Source organism: Lolium perenne, chromosome 7 (genome assembly GCF_019359855.2).
Source record: "Lolium perenne isolate Kyuss_39 chromosome 7, Kyuss_2.0, whole genome shotgun sequence".
Lineage (NCBI taxonomy): Eukaryota > Viridiplantae > Streptophyta > Magnoliopsida > Poales > Poaceae > Lolium > Lolium perenne.
In genome coordinates this window covers 3,420,462-3,440,189 of record NC_067250.2, presented here as the reverse complement: position 1 = coordinate 3,440,189, position 19,728 = coordinate 3,420,462, and the positions used below count along the sequence as shown (strand labels likewise).

General features: G+C 49.4%; 2 protein-coding genes across 2 annotated transcripts; one reads left to right on the top strand and one right to left on the bottom strand.

Annotated features, from left to right (window-relative positions):
* Positions 1–580: 580 nt before the first annotated feature.
* On the top strand, positions 581–1,601 carry LOC127311657 (brassinosteroid-responsive RING protein 1). The gene has a single exon (XM_051342108.2). It carries the CDS (start codon positions 708–710, stop codon positions 1,218–1,220), a length of 513 nt encoding a protein of 170 aa, XP_051198068.1. The 5' UTR covers positions 581–707; the 3' UTR covers positions 1,221–1,601.
* A 6,368-nt stretch (positions 1,602–7,969) lies between these two features.
* LOC127316310 (DNA (cytosine-5)-methyltransferase CMT1-like) lies at positions 7,970–19,082 on the bottom strand. Its single transcript, XM_071823321.1, has 20 exons — positions 18,604–19,082; positions 18,272–18,371; positions 17,248–17,355; positions 17,040–17,174; positions 16,843–16,942; positions 16,423–16,631; positions 16,269–16,334; positions 15,959–16,183; positions 15,745–15,803; positions 15,605–15,671; positions 9,979–10,308; positions 9,843–9,914; positions 9,678–9,764; positions 9,487–9,574; positions 9,030–9,148; positions 8,816–8,920; positions 8,690–8,733; positions 8,544–8,613; positions 8,353–8,456; positions 7,970–8,222 (listed from the first exon to the last, which is right to left on the bottom strand). Exons 1-20 carry the CDS (start codon positions 19,080–19,082, stop codon positions 8,027–8,029), a joined length of 2,763 nt encoding a protein of 920 aa, XP_071679422.1. The 3' UTR covers positions 7,970–8,026.
* Positions 19,083–19,728: the final 646 nt, after the last annotated feature.

The window sequence follows — 19,728 nt, the reverse complement described above, 5'->3', positions numbered from 1 at the left end:
CGGCCAGTCGACAGGCGCACCTGACCTGTCCCTCCCGCCGGACACACAACACATGCGCTAGCTCACGCACCACAGCTCCATCGATCGACGTACCCACTCCACCAATAATCAATCATTAACCATTAATCTCCACACATAATCGTGTTAGAGCTACTTAAGAGCAAGTACAATAGAGTCCAATCAGCTGACTATAAGATATTAAATAATATATTTTAGATGAGTTGGAGGAGAGAGAAGAGAAGAGAGAAGGGAGGTGGGCTACTATGCAATAGCTAGCTCTTGCACGTGCTCCTAGACACTTTGTGAGAGTGAAAGATGGGTCATATATTAGTAAATTAAGTACTACATTCTTATAGCCAAATATTATACATGTTAGCTATATAATGACTATAAATGATATGACATCTTCTTATAGGCAGCAGTTGGCTATACTATTGGAATTGCTCTAACTAAGTACACTATGTACACTGTAGCTGTACCTGGATCTCTCTCCTTGTCTCTATCGTCATCCTGCAACCCCCATCACTCGCCCAATGAGCTATAGCTAGCTGTTCCTCTCCTACCTTCTTCTTCTTACCTGCACCAGCCGCAAGCTCTAGCTCTTTTCCTTATAAAGGCCAGAGCTTTGTGAATTCCCTCCCTGGCCTCCTACCTCACTTCTTCTTCTTTCCATCCTGCGACAGATATATATACTACCAGTTCGAGCAATGGGGTTTCCGGTGGTGTACTCGGAGATGCCGAGGCTGCTGCTCCACCTCCTCTTCCTGCTCGGCCACCTCCGCCGCCTCTCCTCCTGGCTGCTCCGCCTCGCCGGAGCCGATGTCGTCGACTACTACCAAACCACCACCTTCGATGCCTTCGCCGACGACAACCACTACCTCCACTACCACGAGCCTGCAGCCAGCTGCCAAGGCGGCCTGGAGCTGGAGGAGCACTCCCCGGCCGTGCGCTTCGACGAGCTCCCCTCCGGCGTCGCCGACACGCCGCTGCCGGAGGGCTGCGCGGTGTGCCTCGGCGACTTCCACGGCGCCGCCAGTGTGCGCCGGCCGCGCGGGTGCCGCCACGTCTTCCACCGCGGCTGCCTCGACCGCTGGGCCGCGCACGGCCATCGCACCTGCCCGCTCTGCCGGGCGCCGCTCCTCCCGCCAGAGCAGCCAGCACCGGCGTCTCTGCTTGGTCCCGTTCTCCTGCCCATGCCGATGCCGCTCCCGGCGTCGTGATTTGTTCCCACTCCGAGCAAGTTCGTTCATGCATGGTGCTGCTTGCATAATTCCGCGGTTGGTTCTTGCAAATCCTGAGGAGAGGGTTTCGAATCTACCGCTCCGGTTTGGGCGCGCTCTTACGGAAAAGAGCTCCGGGAAGAAGATCACACAGAAGTGACAGGCCAAGGAGAGGTTTCGAAGTATTTTCCGATTGCCCCCTCGCTTGAAGAAATTATAGAAGGACAGTCCCTAGGGAAGGGGACTAGTTCATGGTTTAAGATTTGGTTAATTCAGATTACACTCAATTGCTTTTGCTCTCTAAAGCAAAATCAATACGAGAAGAAGAGAATGCCCTATACAGGTTTACTTTAGGGAAGTAAATAGATGACTTTTTGTTAAGATGTTACTAGTACTTTTTTTTCTTGTGAAATTTCCTATGTCAATGGGTTAGAGCATCTCTAACACACCCCCTAAACAACCGAAAACCGAATAACAACCGCTACTTTACGGGTTCGGTTTGAAAAGCAGCGCAGATCAGTCGTCATAATGAGCCAAAACCGATTTTTTTTCCAAGCCAAGCCCGAAAACCTAACTCGGCCTGTATTTGTAGGGCTCCAACAAGCTAGCGAACCGAACACGACCCAAAAGTAACCTCTAGTTTGCGCGCAACGGAAATTTCACCTCCTCGCCACCGCCTTCGTCGATCTGCGCGCCCTCATCGTTCTCTGGGCCGCCGTCGCCCGATCTCGGCGGCATGATCGAGTCTCGAGTCGACCCCGTCGGCCGTCGGAGCTAGCTCGCAGCCCCCGCCACCCTCTCATGTGGTCACTGGAGCTCCCGCCACCCCCGCCACCCCCGTCAACGTTGTGAACCTGGCTGCGTCCACGAGCTTCCTCAAGCGGCGACGCGCGGGAACGCACATGGTCCCGCAAGCAGGTGTTGCAGCCACCGGTGTTGTCCCGGCGGTCCCCGGCCAGGCCAAAGGGGCTGCCGCAGCCAAGTCGACGATGGCACCGAAGACATCCCGCGCCAAATCGGAGTCTTTGGCGCCGAAGAGGACAAAGTCGAAGACCACGATGAGCCGTGGTGGCCCGGCCCCGCTCCCAGCCCCGTCGACGGCGGCAGGTGCCAACGCGAACGACACCCAACACGTGCTCGACAACTCGGAGTCTTTGGCGTCTAATTCGGTTGAAGAAGAAAGAGGTGAAGCTTGCAAAGGTTAAAGCCATCTGAGAGGAAGCAAGGAACAAGGCTAAGTTGGAGGAGATGAAGATCAATGTGAAGAAAGCCAAAGCTATGAAGCAGCTGTTGACCAAAGAGAAGGAGATCATGATGATATCCACAAAGGACATGAATGAACAACAAATGGAGTGGTGAAAGGAGGCCTCGGTAGAGATCATGGAGAGACGATGAGTAGCTCGTGAAGGGGCAAGTGGTGGTGCATCGGCTACGCATGGAGGTGGAGATGATGAAGGTGTCGACGGTCCTATCTCCGTTTGATGCAGGTGGTGAGAGGAGATGGTGAGGAGAGGCAATAACTTTTTGCTATGAACTATGCACGATATGCTATGATTGTGTCGTGGCGATTTGATGCGATTTGATGTAAACTATGAAGTATGTATCACTTATCACTTGTTTGCACTGGTAGTTTGATATGCCGATTCTGTGAAAAACCCCGCGTTTACGGGTTCGAAATATTCAGTTTTACAGTTTTGGATTACGGGCTTTGTTCCGCGCCACCTCTTTTTCGATCCATAAATACGAGTTCGGTGAACTGAACTCGCCCTTTCCAGTTCGCGTGTTTACTAGCATAGTTCATTTGTTGCTCTAGCTCTTGTCGTATTTTGAAGTATGTGTTTTGACTTTTGACTCTCTCAAAGAAGCAAAAAAGAGCTTCTCTGAAACATGTTTATGTGAGGTTGTCATTCCCGCTTATTGGAATATTTGAAAATGAACAAATTTTATATTTGAAGAAATTTGATCCAGATTCTCTGCTTGGAAGGCTGGCTTCACTGCAGACATCACTCTTCTTCAGTATAGACTATATGGCCCAATTCTGCAAAAACTTTGTTGACGAAAATTTGTAAATGTTGTAGTTGTAGTTGTACGTAGCTCTAAACATTTTTCTTTGTAGATGTTGCTTTAATACTCTTACTCATTACCAGTACCATCAATCAGAAGCCCTATTTTTCAGATCCTTTCATTCAGGTTTGAAAATAATAAGGTAGTAAGAGATTCAAACAATTAGCAAGTAGTACCAAGTTGAGCAGATAAAGTGATGGATAGCATGGATTCTTGGATGGATACTGCCTATAACTTTGAGAATGGAAGTTCAGGTCTGTCATTCCATTGCAGCTAACATTTTTGTTGTACTTATGTCTTACCATTTGGTAGAGTTTTCGTTGATAGTTAAAAGTTTGTCTTCATCATTACTTTAATCAGCCATAGTAAAGAAAATTCTCTAGTTACTTGAATAAAATTGGATTTTCTTCACAGTGACATGAAAAACACGGAATCGAGTGAGTAGGGTGGATTTACATGGCTGCTCCGGATTTGACAAGTGATTTCATAAGTAAATGATTCGGAGATGAACACTAAGAATGCGATGGAAGAGAAGAATTTGCACAAAATTTTCGCAACCCTACAGCTTTGATTATTTCAGCATATGCATTGCTTAGTCTATTAGTAAAAGTATCACCGTCAAGTTAAAGTATCCACTGGTTGCTTGATTGGCTTCTGTACATGCTTGCCTAGAGCATAATTAGATAGCCAACACAATTATCCTCAAGCTGTATAGTGTCACCAGCTGAATGTTTCATTTCACTTAGAACGTTTCATGTCGAAGCTATCCAGAAGTACTCTTCAGCAGTGGTTTTGGTTTTGCATCCTAAGCCTGATACTTTGCAGACGGTACGTATGTGAGTTTATCGAAGAAAGCATAATATGACAATCTTTGTAAAAAATCAAAAATTCCTATCATGCATGAACATTCATGTCTTGAAAACATTTTCACCTAAAATCACCTCAAATCATTTTATAGGTGTTTCTTGGCATGGAGTCCTTTTTTGGACAAGTTTTTTTTTTTAAACGGGGGCAAGAGTAGAGAGTTTTATAAGAACGTAAAAGTTATTATTATTACATGGGATTACTCTCCCGGCATAATGTTGCCCAAATGCCTAGCACCCACGGTCAGCGTGTCAAGGTGGGATCCCCATGGGATGTCATTTTGTACTATGTAGTTCAAATTTTGATGTCAAAATTTGTACTAAAAAAGTCAAATTATACTACAAGTGGGACAAAAGTGGGATCCCACCTGACACCCTTACCCACGGTAACCGGGCTTCACACTTAACTCTATCTAGAACAATATGTAAAGGGTGCTTGTTTGTAGCAGAAAACTCTCGCGTTACGCTCATTCCATAACTCCCAAGTGACCAACTAGGCAAGCGAGGAGATGGCTTTCGTATCCGGCGAGGTGCCACCCACAAGCATGTTCCACCAAGCATAGATAAAGAGACCCATCCATTGCCTCAGACAAATGGTAGGGATGCCAATCCACCCTTAGGGTCCAAAAGGTGAATAGAAAACCGATAATGGGTGAAGAGATGATGAGTGGTCGGAAGAATTTGCTTGCAAAGCGGGCACCGATCACAATTAGTCCACAACCACATTTTTGCAAGAGATCCGTCATCTAAATCCTATTTTGCGTAACGATCCAAGTGAAAAATTTAATTTTTAGTGGTGCCCAAGCCTTCCTCCTCGAAATAGGCATTCGCCCGCTTTATAAATAAAGCCGCAACGGCTGAACCGATACATGGTGGAGAGGAGAACCTCTTACAAAGAAGATCAAAGGATAAACAAAAAAGAACAAGGAAAACCAAAACTAGTGACGACATTGGAACAGACCGAGTCGAGTCGGGGCTCCACAACGACGCCCCCAAGAGGGTAACGACGCATTACGCCGCCGTCGTCGAGACCGCGAGGTCTAGGGTTTTCACCCGGAGCCGTACCGCGGGGAGGGTACCCACAACGACGCCCCCAAGAGGGTTGCGACACCCACGGGCATCGCCGTCGTTGGCGCCTCGGCGCTGAGCTTTCGCCCGGAAGTAGCCTCACACCACGCCCGAGAACTCAGCCGCCCGCTGCCCCCTAGGAAGGTTCCCAAACCACGATCTGGGAGCTGCCACAGCCGAGTGCTGCCAACACCAGGATCTCCCGCCGTCCGCTCCACGCCATCCTCATGGCCGAAGAGTGAGACCACCACCACCGCAACGTTGCCCGCCGTAGAGCCAACCGCGCAGTCCACCTTCCAGGGCCGCCGCCCCGGCATCCCACTAACTCGAGCCCATGGCCTAGCCACAACACCGCAAGGCCGGCGGATTGGACAGGGCAGGCCGACACATAGCCAACAGCCATCAGGCCAACGGCAGCCAGGGGAGGGGATCCGCCCTCCGCCACGCGAGGTGACCGTCGTCCGGACGCAGTAGCACTACCAATTAGGCCAAGATCATGCCCAGCCGCCTGCTAGGTCTCGATCAAGTCCCATTAGGCGTGCCGCCACACTGCTACACCCATGCCGCCTAAGCCATCTATCTGCAGCTCTGTCCCAAACCTAGCCAAGTCGCCCCCAACCTAACCGCAATGTGTTAGCCAGGTACCATGCGCAGCGTCCCCGCGACCTCACTTCCCGCAAGACAGCCATGGCCAAGGCCGCACACCGCCGCAAAGAAGCACCCTCGCCGCAACGCCCGGGGACATCACCGCGCCGTTACCAACACCGCCACGCCGCCGATCGAGCCGGTCACTTTGTCGGCATCCAAGATCTCGCCTTTGAATGGCAGCAAGGCATCCCAACGACCTTCCCGGACGAGAGAGGGGTCGGACGCCGCGCTGCCAGGGCCACCGGATGCAGGCCCGCACGGCCCAGACCTAGCACGAGCAGCGGTGCAACAAGGGGACCGCCCCGGCTGGCCGTCTCGAGACCCTCCCCGGCCCTGGACAAGGCCCGCGGTGCCCGGATCGGAGCCCAATCGGCCCCAATCCGGCCGCGCCACCAAGCAGCCCCGTCCGCCGTCGCCCTCCGCTGCCGCCCATGGCCACGCACCACGCCCGCCACCGTCTCCGCTTTGGGACCGCCGCCGTCACGCCCTGCCACCACCGCCGGACCGAGCTCTTGAAGCCCCGAGGAGCACCGCCGCCAGCCGAGCCTGCCCCGCGCAGACTCCCTCGCGCGCGGGTGAGAGAGAACCCACAGCCGCCGGCACCGCGCGGGCTTTGCCCGGGGGCGCTCGTCGCCGGCGGCAGGGGAGGAGGGGAGGAAGAGGGGTGGCGGCGCGGTTGGGGCTAGGGTTCACCCCGGTCGCCCGCGGGGGACGACGCGGAGCGATACCGTTTCGCGTGGTCCTTAACTTGGGGGTAAAACAGTGGGAGAGTTTCCCACTGCATCGTGCCCAAGCCTTCCACATCATTTTATCCATATTGGAGGCGATAGAACCCAAGAATGGGCCAGACCAAGATCGTAGCGTGTGCTCTGTTTCCTCTGTTTCCCCTGTCTTGTGTCCTCGCCACCGCCAGAGTGTAGAAGCTAGCTGCCCGTCTGTGTCCACCAGAAAGAGTGAGAGGACAGCAGCAGCTCGGGTCCTTACTTCTTCTTGTAGGACATGTTGTGATGTTGCCCCAGCTGTTTATTTTCTTGTTCGTGAATTCGGGTCTTTACACAGTTCATACTCATTCACATAAGAATCTGAAAGAACAATGAGAGAAATGAGGACAGTTTCAGACGAGACCCACTTCTTCGTGCAAGGTTTGCTTCCGAATCATGGTGAGCGCTGCCTCTTCGAGCAGAGGCCTGATGCTTCCTCCAAAGCCACTGCTTTCCTGAGCAGAACGCGGTGCGTGAGGTCCAACACGTCGACGAGCCGTGCCGCCTCTTTGGCCTCCGACGTCCACCGCATCGTCTGAGCGCCTACGACGCTGTCAGTCACCACCCATCATCCCCAGGTGTCCCTCGTCATCAACAAATTGAGCTCAAGCCTGACGCTGATGAACGCATCGCCGCATTCATGGTCTACCTCCACATCGAAAGGGTGTCGTCGAACGCACGCTTGTGGTGGAGCGGCAGCTCGGCCGGTGCTGCTCCGCAGGCTCTAAAACCGTTCGGCTGTGATGACCGCTACTCGGCCAGGTCGCCATGGTCACCAGCGTGCCTCCCAGGCGCCGGCTTCCATCCAACAAATACAACAAAAGTTGATCTGCCAGTGTAATACAAGGACTTCCATTTTTTCAAATGCCAATATCCCGACTAGAGAGTTACTAAAAGATTGGTCATACAGTAACAGCACTGCAGAAATATTGCATCACTAATTACGAAGATCCATGGCACAACAGAACTCAAGAAAATTTAGAGAATTCTGGCTAATTGGTCTGAGGCAAAAATCACATATCTGCAGAAGAAAGAGTTTCAGATTCAGGAATTTAGAAATGTTGCATAGCTAATGGTGAAGTAGCTTAGTAATGAGATCAAACAAATTCAGAGAATACTGACTACTAGACGTGAGGCACATATCTTCAAGAAGCAAAAGTTTCAGACTCAGATTCATCAGTCATAAATGTGCCTCCAGAAGATAACACAACAGAAGTACATGACACTTATAAAGAAGGCCATCCTTCCATTTCCTCTCAATTTCAAAATTTGAATGAAAAGTAGCAATGGAAAATAAATGAACTTGGTTACAAGCAACGGACGTGATCTGTCCAGTTGAGATCAATGTTCCAGAAACAAAAAAACGTTTGGAAACCATGTATATGATCTGAATTAAAAAAATCTATTCTTCCTCAACTGCTTCTTCGCCTCCAGAATTTCCTTTGGGCAATCTTGCGGCCACAGGTATGAAATTCCCAGGCAATTTAAACAGGGGGCGTTGGTCTCCATCGAACTCACGCTGCTGGTAAGCCTGTGCAAGGGAATAGCCCAGAGCCCTAGCAACAGGGATAGCAACAGCGTTTCCAACTTGGATGTATCTGCATTAAAAATACATGCGCATCGCAAATGAATCAGGTTCATAATAAACAAGGTTTAGAGAATGGTTCAGAGAATTTGTTTCATCTAGAACTACAGTACTACAGTTGATGTCAAGTTAGATCAACCTACTTCTGTTTTATGGGGCCATACAGCTTGTAGTAATCCGGGAAGCCCTGCAGCCTTGCGTTTTCGCGGACAGTCAAAACTCTGTCCTGCTTGGGATGCAATATAGCCTGCATGCAAAAGTTCCCGTCAAACAAAATATATTTTCAGGTTATTAAAGAATAATATAAGCACCAGAAGTTTTATCAAGATATTACTTGGTTGTGAGGTTCGGCTCTCGTCACAACGGTTGACACAGTTTCATCCAACCACAGGCGTCCAAATGGTCTGCAAAGCAAGACAACAAGGATTATCGGTGGAGTTCTACGAATATTAGATGAGGATATTCAGTCAGTATACGTACTTAACCGACTTCCCCTTCATGAAGGTCATTGCATAATTAGGGACCTAGAAGAGAAGCAAGGATGAATACAACATGGGAATAAACATTATTAAAGCTGGTTGAACCACACAAACTGATTTTAAATACCAATGGCTTCCCGGAAGACAGATATACACGAGGAATATCTGGATCAAACTCAACTTTCTTGTTTTTCCCGACCCGTACACCTTTCAGATCACGGAAGTTGGCCCCCTGGCATAAAACTATTGCTTATAATTGCAGGATAGATGATCTAAAAAAAGGAATTACAGGATAGGGCAAAAAGGAGAAAGAGAATGACACATGTTCTGCCTTAACTTGCCTTTTTCTTGGGAATGCGCCGCACACGTTCATAATCATCCTTATTCAACTGAAGCGGCTGATGATCAAATAGCTGAACTTTCTTATGAGTGGCATCTCCAAGCGAGTCATCCATAATGCCTTAAAGTGAATAACAGAGCCAAGTAACTCAGCATGTCACGAAGTAACTCACAGTAGCACATAATCAAGAAGTCACTCGAAACACAAAAAATGATGGAAACTATGGCAAGGTGACATCGTTGAACCACCAACATAACTCAAAATACAAGAAAAACATGACTATGCCACATGCAAAGAACGGGATAAGAAGTGAACAATATGACTGAAATAAAGAAAAAACATGACTCTGCAGATACAATGAAAGAGATAAGAAATGAACAGAAAAATCATTACAAAAACATAAAACTACTTGTTCATATTAATTTTTAACATCAACATGTCACAATATGTGGGTTTACCTTTACGGTTGAGCCGGATATAGCGCTGGAATTGAGATATGGGCCTACTATTATATGGCATCGCATCATTAGGTTGATCGTTTCCAACCTACAGAAAAACAATGTAATTTATAGCAAGAGAGAAGTCCACAAATGTACAGGCAATACTCAAAAAAACTGTTGAGTATGCAAGGAGGTCAATCAGTGCTAACCTTTGGTAAATCCGACAACGCATCTCTCAGCACAAGAGCTTTCTCCACGTTCTTAGCTTCAGTTTCATCACATGCAACTAGACATTGCTGAAAACAGAACATCATTTTAGCAAGATATAATAATAATAATAATAATAACATGGTGTTAATAATGTGTTCTCGTACCGAAAATTTAGTTGGCACTTGTTGTCCTCGATTAATGGCATCATGGGTAGGAAGCGGAAACTTCGGAAGTACCTATATACAAACCTTCTTAGTAAGAGTGTTACAAGGTAAAAAAGAGCATAGAAAAGAGAGATACCACTAAAGGAAGGGCTCCCCATAGAAAGGCTCGCATTCTGAACTGTGGTAGCCCATAACATCCTGCAACCATCATCCCAAGTCTAGCTTGGTAATTCATGGCGACAAGCCGACTCAATGCATAACGCCCGAGAAACCCATCTGCAAATTTCAAAATATCTACGACGTTCTCCATAAGAACATATTTGGGTCTAAGGTAGTTTACAATGTCCATAAACACAACTAGCTGTTTGTTTCTTTCATCTGTCAGCGGATCTTTGTGCTTCCTATGTCTATTTAGTCCACTGACTCCTTGACACGGAGGACCTCCACAGATAACATCCACACAGCCCTTTGGAATTAGAAATACATTAATAGGTGGCACTAGAACAAGATCCCAATGTTAGAGTAGATATGTGTGTATTATATTTTGCCCATATGTTAGGGGCCCTTTTGCATATTGCACCTGTACATTGTACTATATATTGTGGCCTTTTGGCCCCCAGTAATACAACACAGATTATTCTCCTATCATGGTATCAGAGCCGTAAGGCTTCTTTTTTCGCATCGCAGCCGCCGCCGCCGCCCGCCTTGGCATCTCGCCGCCGCGCCCGGTCGCCGCCGCCGCCTCTCCTTCACCAGCTCCGGCCGCCCGCCCTCCAGGCCGCCGCCTCCAGGCCGCCCGTCCGCTTGTTTCTGGCCTCCCGCCGGCTGTTCTCGCCGTTCCGGCCGCCTCCCGTCGGCCGCCGCTTCGCGCCGCTGCTCGCCGGCCGGCTGCTCGGCCGCCGCCGGCTGCTCGCCGGCGGCTGCTCGGCCGCCCGCCCTCCAGGCCGCCCGTCCGCCTCCAGCCGCCGGCCGTCCGTCCGCCTCCGGGCCGCCCGGCTGCTCGTCCTCCAGGCCGCCGTATGAGCTTCGCTCCCGATCGATTTGGAGATCGATCCGATCTCGGCTCGGCTCGGCTCGGCTCGGCTCGGCTCGGCTCGGCTCGGCTCGGCTCGGCTCGGCTCGGCTCGGCTCGGCTCGGCTCCGTCGGTTAGTAAAAAAAAAAAAAAAGCAAAAAAAAAAAAAAAAAAAAAAAAAGACAGAGCTATGTCTTCCTCGTCGGGTTATGTTGCGATTCCTCGCTGCCCGGTGACTTTTGATGGCGCGAATTATCCTGATTTCGCTGCCTTTATGCGCGTCCACATGCGCGGTCTTCGTCTTTGGGGTGTGCTTTCTGGCGAGGTCCCTTGTCCGTCGCGCCCCGTTGCTCCTACGGCGCCTACTGCACCGACGCCCGTTTCCCTTGCCCCCGATGCTTCTCAGGAGGACAAGGATGCAGCCAAGAGTGCCGCTGATACTGCTCTGGCTGATTATGACCGGAAGGTTGAGGAGTATTCTACTGCTGTTGCGACCTACCGGCTGGATCTGACTGACTACACTCAGTGGATCGATGATGATGCTCGTCTTCTGCTGTTCTCACTTCCGGTGTTACGCCTCGATAGTGCCGAGTTCATGAGTCTTCCCACCGCCGCTCGGTGGGCTTTTCTTCGTCGGCGCTATCAGCCGTCTGGGGATGCTCTTTATCTGTACGTGGTTCGTCGGGAGCATGATCTTCAGCAGGTGATTCTACTATTGACGAGTTCTATACTCGAGTGCTGCTATTTGGCGTCGCCTTGATTCTCTTCGTACCGTGTGTGGCACTGTCCTCGCTGTTCGACTGTGCGCGCGGATCTGGAGTTTCAGCGCGTTTTTGAGTTCTTGTCGCGGCTCCGCACGGAGTTTGAGCCGCGTCGTGCCCAGCTGCTTGCCCGTGGTCGTGTTCCGCTCTCTGAGGTACTCGCTGAGCTGCGCGCAGAGGAGACTCGTCTTCGTGGTGCTGGTCTTCTTGCGGTTCCCTCTGCACTTGCTGCTCGTGGTCCTCCTGTGCCGTCTGCTCGTGGTTCTCCTGTGCCGTCCCCTTCGTTGCGGTCTCCAGCACCGCCGTTACTCTCTCCTCCGCCGGTCCAGGGCCAGAGTCAGTCTCAGCAGCCTCGTGGTCCTCGTCCTCCCTGCGCCTTCTGTGGCAAGGCTGGCCACGACGTCTGCAGCTGCTCGGAGGAGGGACCCCAGCTTACGTCAGCAGTACCTTGATAAGCTTGCTCGTCGGCAGGCTGGTTCTTCAGGCTCGTCTGCTGTTGCGCTGTCTGATCAGGACATTATCCGTGGTCTTCGTGGTCTGCTCGCTGCTACAGGCTCTTCTTCGACGAATGCTGCTGGTTACGTATGCAGCTCTTACGGCACCGCGCGACCACCACCTTCTACACGATCAGTACGTCATCCCCGTGGTATCTGGATTCTGGAGCTTCTTTTCATATGACTTCTGCGTCTTCTATCCTTTCCGCTCTTCGCTCTCTTCTTTCTCCTGTCCGTGTTATCACGGCTGATGGTTCCTCTCTTCCTGTTTCCAGTCGAGGCACCCTTTCTACTTCATCTTTCTCTGTTCCTGATGTTTCTCATGTTCCTAGCCTTAAGATGAACCTGTTTTACGCTAGTCACCTTCGATTACGGTTGTCGCGTCATTCTTGACGCTGATTCTTGTGCTTTGTTCGGGACCGCCGTACACAGGCCCTGGTTGGAGCTGGCCCTCGCAGCCTTGAGTCCCGGGCCTCTGGGAGTTAGGCGGCTTCGCGTTCCTTCCGCCGACACTTCATCTGCCGGCTCTCTGCGATTCTTTCATCCTTTGGTTCTTTTCAGCGGTGGCATCATCGGCTGGGTCACCTTTGTGGCTCCCGTTTATCGTCATTAGTTCGTCGTGGTCTTCTGGGGTCTGTCTCAGGAGATGTGTCTTTACATTCGTGTCAGGGTTGTAGGTTAGGCAAACAGATTCAGCTTCCCTATCCTACCAGTGCGTCTGTATCTCAGCGACCGTTTGATTTAGTTCATTCGGATGTTTGGGGTCCGGCTCCCTTTGCTTCCAAAGGGGGCCATCGATCCTATATTTTGGTTATTGTTGCCGTTTCCCGGTACCCCTGGGTGTTTTTTATGCGCTCTCGCGATGAGGTGCTTTCTATTTATCGGCGCTTTGTGGCCATGGTTCGTACTCGGTATTCCACTCCCATTCGTGTGTTTCGTGCGACTACTGCAGGAGAGTATATCTCCCGGCACTGCGTGGTGTCCTTCTTTGAGCAGGGCACGCTTGCCCGATTCTCGTGTCCGGCGCTCATGCTCAAAATGGTGTCGCCGAGCGTAAGCATCGTCATATTCTTGAGACTACCCGTGCTATGATGATTGCTTCCTCTCTTCCGCCGCATTTCTGGGCGGACGCTATCTCTACGTCCACTTATCTTATTAACATTCAGCCTTCTGCTGCTCTTCAAGGTGGCATTCCTCTCGAGCGTCTCTCTGGCAGCTTGCCAGACTACTCGACTCTTCGTTTATTTGGTTGCGTTTGCTATGTTCTTCTCCCTCCTCGCGAACGCACCAAACTGACTGCTCAGTCTGTTGAGTGTGTTTTTCTCGGATACAGTGATGAGCATAAGGGCTATCGCTGTTGGGACCCCGTTGGTCGTCGGATGCGCATCTCTCGTGACGTCACGTTTGATGAGACGCGTCCTTTCTATCCTCGTCCCACCTCGGGTACATACCCGGTGGATGATCTCTCTTTTCTTCTCCTTCACGATGCACCACCCTCTTGTCCCTCCTGTTTCTCCTCTGATGCGCCCTCCGACTCCGGTGCCATCGTCGCCTCCTAGTTCTCCTTCCTCTTCTTCTTCGATTCCTTTGGTCCTCCTTCTCCCTTGTCTCCTTTTCCCTTCCACTATTCTCGGCGTTCTACGATTCCGGACTCTTCGCGATGATCCTTCTCCCTCCTCTTCCGATGAGTTGTCTTCTTCGATGATTCTCCTAGTTCTCCACCTCTTCCGCTTTGTTCGTCGGCGTCGTGCTCCTAACCGTTTCTCTCCCGGTCGATACGGTCTCTCTGTCGTCTCCGAGCCGACTTCTTATCGGGATGCTAAGTGCCATCCTGAATGGCAGCTTGCCATGGCTGAGGAGATCGCTGCGCTTGAGCGCACCGGCACTGGGATCTTGTTTCTCCTCCTCCCGGTGTTCGTCCTATCACGTGTAAGTGGGTCTATAAAATTAAGACCCGCTCGATGGATCTCTTGAGCGCTATAAAGCGCGTCTTGTGGCACGTGGCTTTCAGCAGGAGCACGGCCGTGATTATGATGAGACTTTTGCTCTGTGGCTCATATGACCACCGTGCGTACTCTTCTTGCTTTGTTGCTTACATTCGACGCTGGTCCGTCTCTCGGCTTGATGTTCGAACGCTTTTCTTAATGGCGAGTTGAGTGAGGAGGTTTACATGCAACCTCCTCCTGGTATTCTGTTCCCGATGGGATGGTTTGTCGTCTTCGACGTTCTCTTTATGGCCTGAAACAGGCCCCTCGTGCCTGGTTTGAGCGCTTTGCCTCTGTGGTGACCGCTGCTGGTTTCTCTCCTAGTTTTCATGATCCGGCGCTATTTGTTCACACTTCTCCTCGTGGACGCACTCTTCTCCTTCTCTATGTTGATGATATGATCATTGCGGTGATGATCCCGAGTATATTGCCTTTGTCAAGGCTCGTCTTCGCGATCGGTTTCTTATGACCGATCTTGGTCCTCTTCGCTATTTTCTTGGGATTGAGATTTCCTCCACTTACGATGGTTTTTATATCTCCCGGGAAAAGTATATTCACGATCTCCTTACTCGTGCTTTGCTCTTGTGGATGAGCGCCTTGTTGAGACTCCTATGGAGCTTAATGTTAAGCTTCGTCCCATCGATGGTGATCCTCTTCTCGATCCCACACGCTATCGCCATCTTGTTGGGAGTCTTGTTTATCTTGCTGTCACTCGTCCTGATATCTCTTATCCTGTTCATATTCTGAGTCAGTTTGTCTCAGCTCCTACCACCGTTCACTACAGTCATCTCCTTCGTGTCCTCCGTTATCTCCGTGGCACGATTACTCGTCGCCTTTTCTTTCCTAGTTCCAGTTCTCTCCAGCTCCAGTGCTACTCGGATGCTACTTGGGCGAGTGATCCTACGGATCGTCGTTCACTTTCTGCTTACTGTGTGTTTCTTGGTGGTTCGCTTGTTGCTTGGAAGACGAAGAAACAGGTAGCGGTTTCCCGTTCGAGTGTTGAGGCTGAGCTGCGGGCTATGGCTTCGTTGATTGCTGAGGTGACCTGGTTACGGTGGTTGCTTGCAGATTTTGGGGTCTCTGTTACGACACCCACTCCACTTTTGTGTGACAAAGACAGTGCTATCAGTATTGCACGTGATCCGGTCAAGCATGAGCTGACCAAGCATATTGGTGTTGATGCCTTTTATACACGTGCTCAGGTGCATGATCAGGTTGTTGCGCTTCATTATGTGCCTTCAGATTTACAGTTGGCGGATTTCTTTACAAAGGCACAGACTCGCGCGCAACATGACTTCTTACTCTCCAAACTCAGTGTTGTGGATCCACCCTGAGTTTGAGGGGGGGTGTTAGAGTAGATATGTGTGTATTATATTTTGCCCATATGTTAGGGGCCCTTTTGCATATTGCACCTGTACATTGTACTATATATTGTGGCCTTTTGGCCCCCAGTAATACAACACAGATTATTCTCCTATCACCCAAAACGACAAGGGGGGATGTACTTACAGGCAAGGGTAAAATGGATTCCCTATATCCAGTCTCAACGAATTCTTTAATACATTCCGGGGAATCTCTGGAATGTTAACTAGGGTAAGATACTATTGACAAAACAAAATAAAGAGCAATGTAATGAAGCAGATACCAACCTAAGACCATCAAGTGGCTCCCAGGTATCATGACTAGAATCATATGTTTTCCACCGTACCTATATAAATAATATATATCTTCAACTAAACTTTGCTTACAAATATTCTAAATTAATGAGTACATCATTAAACATACAAGAGAAAGAATAAAGGTAACCCTGAAATACAAAAGAATTGCACAAATAAGAACTTTGAACAATCGAGTCTGCAGTACCTTAAAACACAAGCTATCTTTTCCAGTGCTATTTGGATCACCATAGCATATATCAACAAACTTCTCTACCTCAAATGTACCCTCTGAGAGAGGTACATTTTCGTCAACTTCATCATCGTTCATAGTCTGTGGTAAAAAATTGCTATTATAGACGTCATATGCCTTGCAAAGTGCTTCCCACTCCTGAAGGAGGGACAGATAATTCTCGGCCTTCTCATTTCGTACCTACAATTAGAGATAAAATAATACAAGTATGACAGGTTAATAAAACAGGGAATGCTATTCAGTGCTAATTGTAGTTACTACCTACCTCTGTACGTGGGTGGTTATGCTTTAGACTGCTGCAAGCATATGGGTTCATGTCTACAGCCCATTTCTGCACAAGACATTGATATTTAGATTGACAATTGAAGTACCTTAAGGACCAGTGGAAGTCCTAACACATCCTAAATTAGAAAACTTACTGTATTGAATTTTAAGCCAAACAATGCTGCACCCATGGAAAGACCGGTTGACATTGCACCACATCCAGAGTATAGGTCCAGCAGTGTTGCTGTTCCCATTAGTGCATCAGGTGGTGCCGCAAAGTCAGCAACCAGTTTTTCCTTAGAAGAGAAAACATCATCACAAGAAATATCTGATGTTGTTTCACTGCCTGTTGCGCCAATATTTTCTACAAAAGAATTAACTCATCAACAAACATTACTGTATTTCAGGGATCTATCAAAATCATTACTGTATTGTACCATTTTTAGTATCATGGTACACACTATTTATGAATTTTTAGTTTTCCAATTGTACTTCAGGGATATATCAAAATCATTACGTATTGTACAATTTTAATAAAAAAATATAATCAGACCATACAAGTCTTTGGTGATTACCTGGTGGCATATTGGAAAATGTGGAATATGCTTCCGAATAAGACATGTCATAATACAAATCTGACTTTGCTATAAGATGAGCTTTGTCCTGTGGTGCCACCTGTAGTTGTTTCACCATAAAGCAACATGCAGAGATCAGCAAAACATTAGTATGTGGTTCAAATTCATTAACTTGAAAGAATGAGCGAAGCACTTACATTTGGGCCAACATAAGTAATATTTACTTTCGAAATGATAGACTCAATCAGGTTATCATCCTTTTCCTCTGAAAGAAAAACCCGCTTCGGATCATGCTCATGGTCATCAACTTTTAGAAACTTCGCAGTGATGACCTGCAATTTTTTCTTAGACACGTGCTGAATTGCGTCAGAAGAAGAAGAAGAAAACAGCCCGCTTAACACCTACCGTATCAGCCACACGGAAAAACCAGCGGCAAGAGAAATAAGACCCATGGTCCTCTCCTTGAAAAAATTCTGTAATCCTGCCAATGTAATCTTTCTCGCCAGGGGCAGCCTGCAGCCACTCAAAAAGCAATAATATGATTACATATATGTTAATTTATTCTTTTGGTGCAAACTAGAAACCCTGTTGCAAAAAGGGCTAGAGCAGACAAAACTGTAGTCCAAGTGTACTAGATGAAACATACATGTGCCCTTGATGGTTCAGTTATGCAGAACTTGATTTACATACATATATCTTCATTATCATGATCAAACACAGTTTAGAAAACTAAATCCAGCCCTGTATATTACAGTGTTAAATTGGTACAGGAGAACTGCTAGTTTACATGCAAGCATCAGGTGAGCATGTTCTAATTAAATGTCCGGCGGAAGTTAGCAAAAGCCAGAAACACAAAAGAGCATGTGGATTTTTTTTAGAAAAATATCGTAACAGAAACAACTCAAAAAAATAAATCATCATAACAAATACAAAAGAAGCCTGGTGACCGGGTGTATACGTGAGCACGCATCCGTTGGTTGACACGTATCACATCTAGCAATTCCCTGTTACCATCATTGTTGGGTTAGCAAACCACATCAACACTAACAACACTTCCAAATCCCCCGCTAAAGCTTTCGCTAATGATTGGCGCTACAAATCATTGAAACGCGGGACCCGCAGCCCACGACAAGTACGCTTAGCGATGGATAAGACAGCGTCAATGCAACAGATCCAACTGACGAGAACCGGATCTCAAAGCAGATCGTGCGGCATCTAGAGGGTGCTCACGTATACACCTAGTCACCAATTTCCCTCTCAAATACCTAACAAATATGGCAGCCCAAATTTAACTGTACTAGATAGGCATCTGTTTCAGTATGCTACGAGCATGGATCTAGAAACGCTCTAGCAAAAGGAAAACCATGGCAATCAATCAATGCTAATACACACTGCAAGTGAAAGTAGCTAGGTGATCACGGCTGGTTACCCGGACATAGACATCGTCACCAAGGTCAAAATCCACATTGTCCACACGAGCAGATGTGAAGTGGCACAAGGCGGCGCTCTTTTCCTCCTCCCCATCCGACCTGCAGAGACATATATGTCGGTTTACGTACGTGTTAAAGCGATCGTATCCAATGAATCTTGAGCTCCCTTAATTACAGTACAACAAGGTGAAGGACACGTGCAGCAACAAGCAGCCATACCGCTGGGTAACTTGTGGATCGTGAGAGTCCTGGTGCAAAACAAGAGGTTGAAGGATGTTTCATCAGTCATCGCAATTGCCAAACATGATGCCTAGGATCTATGTGCTGAGGCTGAGATGGACTCCGCCGTATTACCTCGGATTTGTACCTCTCCGGCCACCGTCGCCGCGCCTCGTCATCTGGCATCGGGTCGCCCACGAAGTGGTCCTCCGACTCCGAGGCGTCCGCCTGCTCCTGCGTGGTGCTCGGCCGCGCCGCCGCCCTCCTCTTCTTGGCTCCAAGCTTCTGCGCATTGGCCAGCTCCTCCGCGTCGAGCGCGGCGGCCTCCTCCTCCTCTTCGTCCAGCCGCATCTGCTCCTCGTCCGGCTCCGACGCGCAGACGTCGTCGTCGTCGTCGATCGCGCCACCCGCGTCCACCATCATCGCCGGCGCGGCCGCGGGCTGTTTCTGCTTGCCCTTCCCACGCGTACCCGCCTTCCCCGCCGCCCTGCGCCGGCGCTTGCCGCCGCGTTCGATCTCGGCGTCGGCATTGGACGGTTTCGTGCGCGGCCGCCGCGTGGAGCGCCTCGGCTCGGTCGCCGGCGGTTCCATTGACGCGGACGTGATGGGAGGTCGGAAAATGGGCTGCGGTGGCTAGGGTTTTTGGCAGGGTGGTGGCAGGGTGTTGTGCTTGGGCGGGCGGAGACGAGCGAGATCGGCGAGGCGGTTGAGTATTTGAGCCTTTGAGGAGGCCGGGCTGCGTCGGGTGGTTTTGGAAAATGGCGGAATGGGCGGGAATGCGCAACGGGCAGGGGCTGCTTTCCTTCCGAGGATTTAGACCGATTTGAATTTTCGCTGCGAGGTTTGAATTTTCGAAATCCCTCCTCTGGATGGATGATTGGGCATAGACCGATTCTCACTTACCATTTGGGCCGGCCTCATTATGGCTCCAGCGATTTGTTGCCATCTGTGTCGATGAGGTTATAAAAGAAGTAAATTATGCAGAAGAAACAACAACAACAATTTATTGTTTAAGGCAAACAGAGCTTGGCTCTGGTGGTTAGGTCCCTTGTGGTGGAACCAGCCCACCCAGGTTCAAGTCCTAGATTTGGCATGGGTGTTTGCATTTACCTGGATTTATTTCAGGATTTAACCGGCGCTATGCTTTCAGTGGTAGGTGACGTGCCCGTCAACAGCGAGGCGCCAGTGGTGACTTCGTCAACCTCAAGATATGCCGGCTCAGTCCCTCGGAGGTGCT

Bases quoted from the DNA above. Each gene is read 5' to 3' on its own strand.
- LOC127316310 (XM_071823321.1), bottom strand. From the start codon at position 19,082: ATGGAACCGCCGGCGACCGAGCCGAGGCGCTCCACGCGGCGGCCGCGC. The intron at 16,632-16,842 runs GTAATCACCAAA...ATTCTTTTGTAG, and splicing joins ATTTTCCAATATGCCACCAG to AAAATATTGGCGCAACAGGC. The intron at 8,223-8,352 runs GTAGGTTGATCT...TTTTTAATGCAG, and splicing joins TATGGCCCCATAAAACAGAA to ATACATCCAAGTTGGAAACG.
- LOC127311657 (XM_051342108.2), top strand. From the start codon at position 708: ATGGGGTTTCCGGTGGTGTACTCGGAGATGCCGAGGCTGCTGCTCCAC.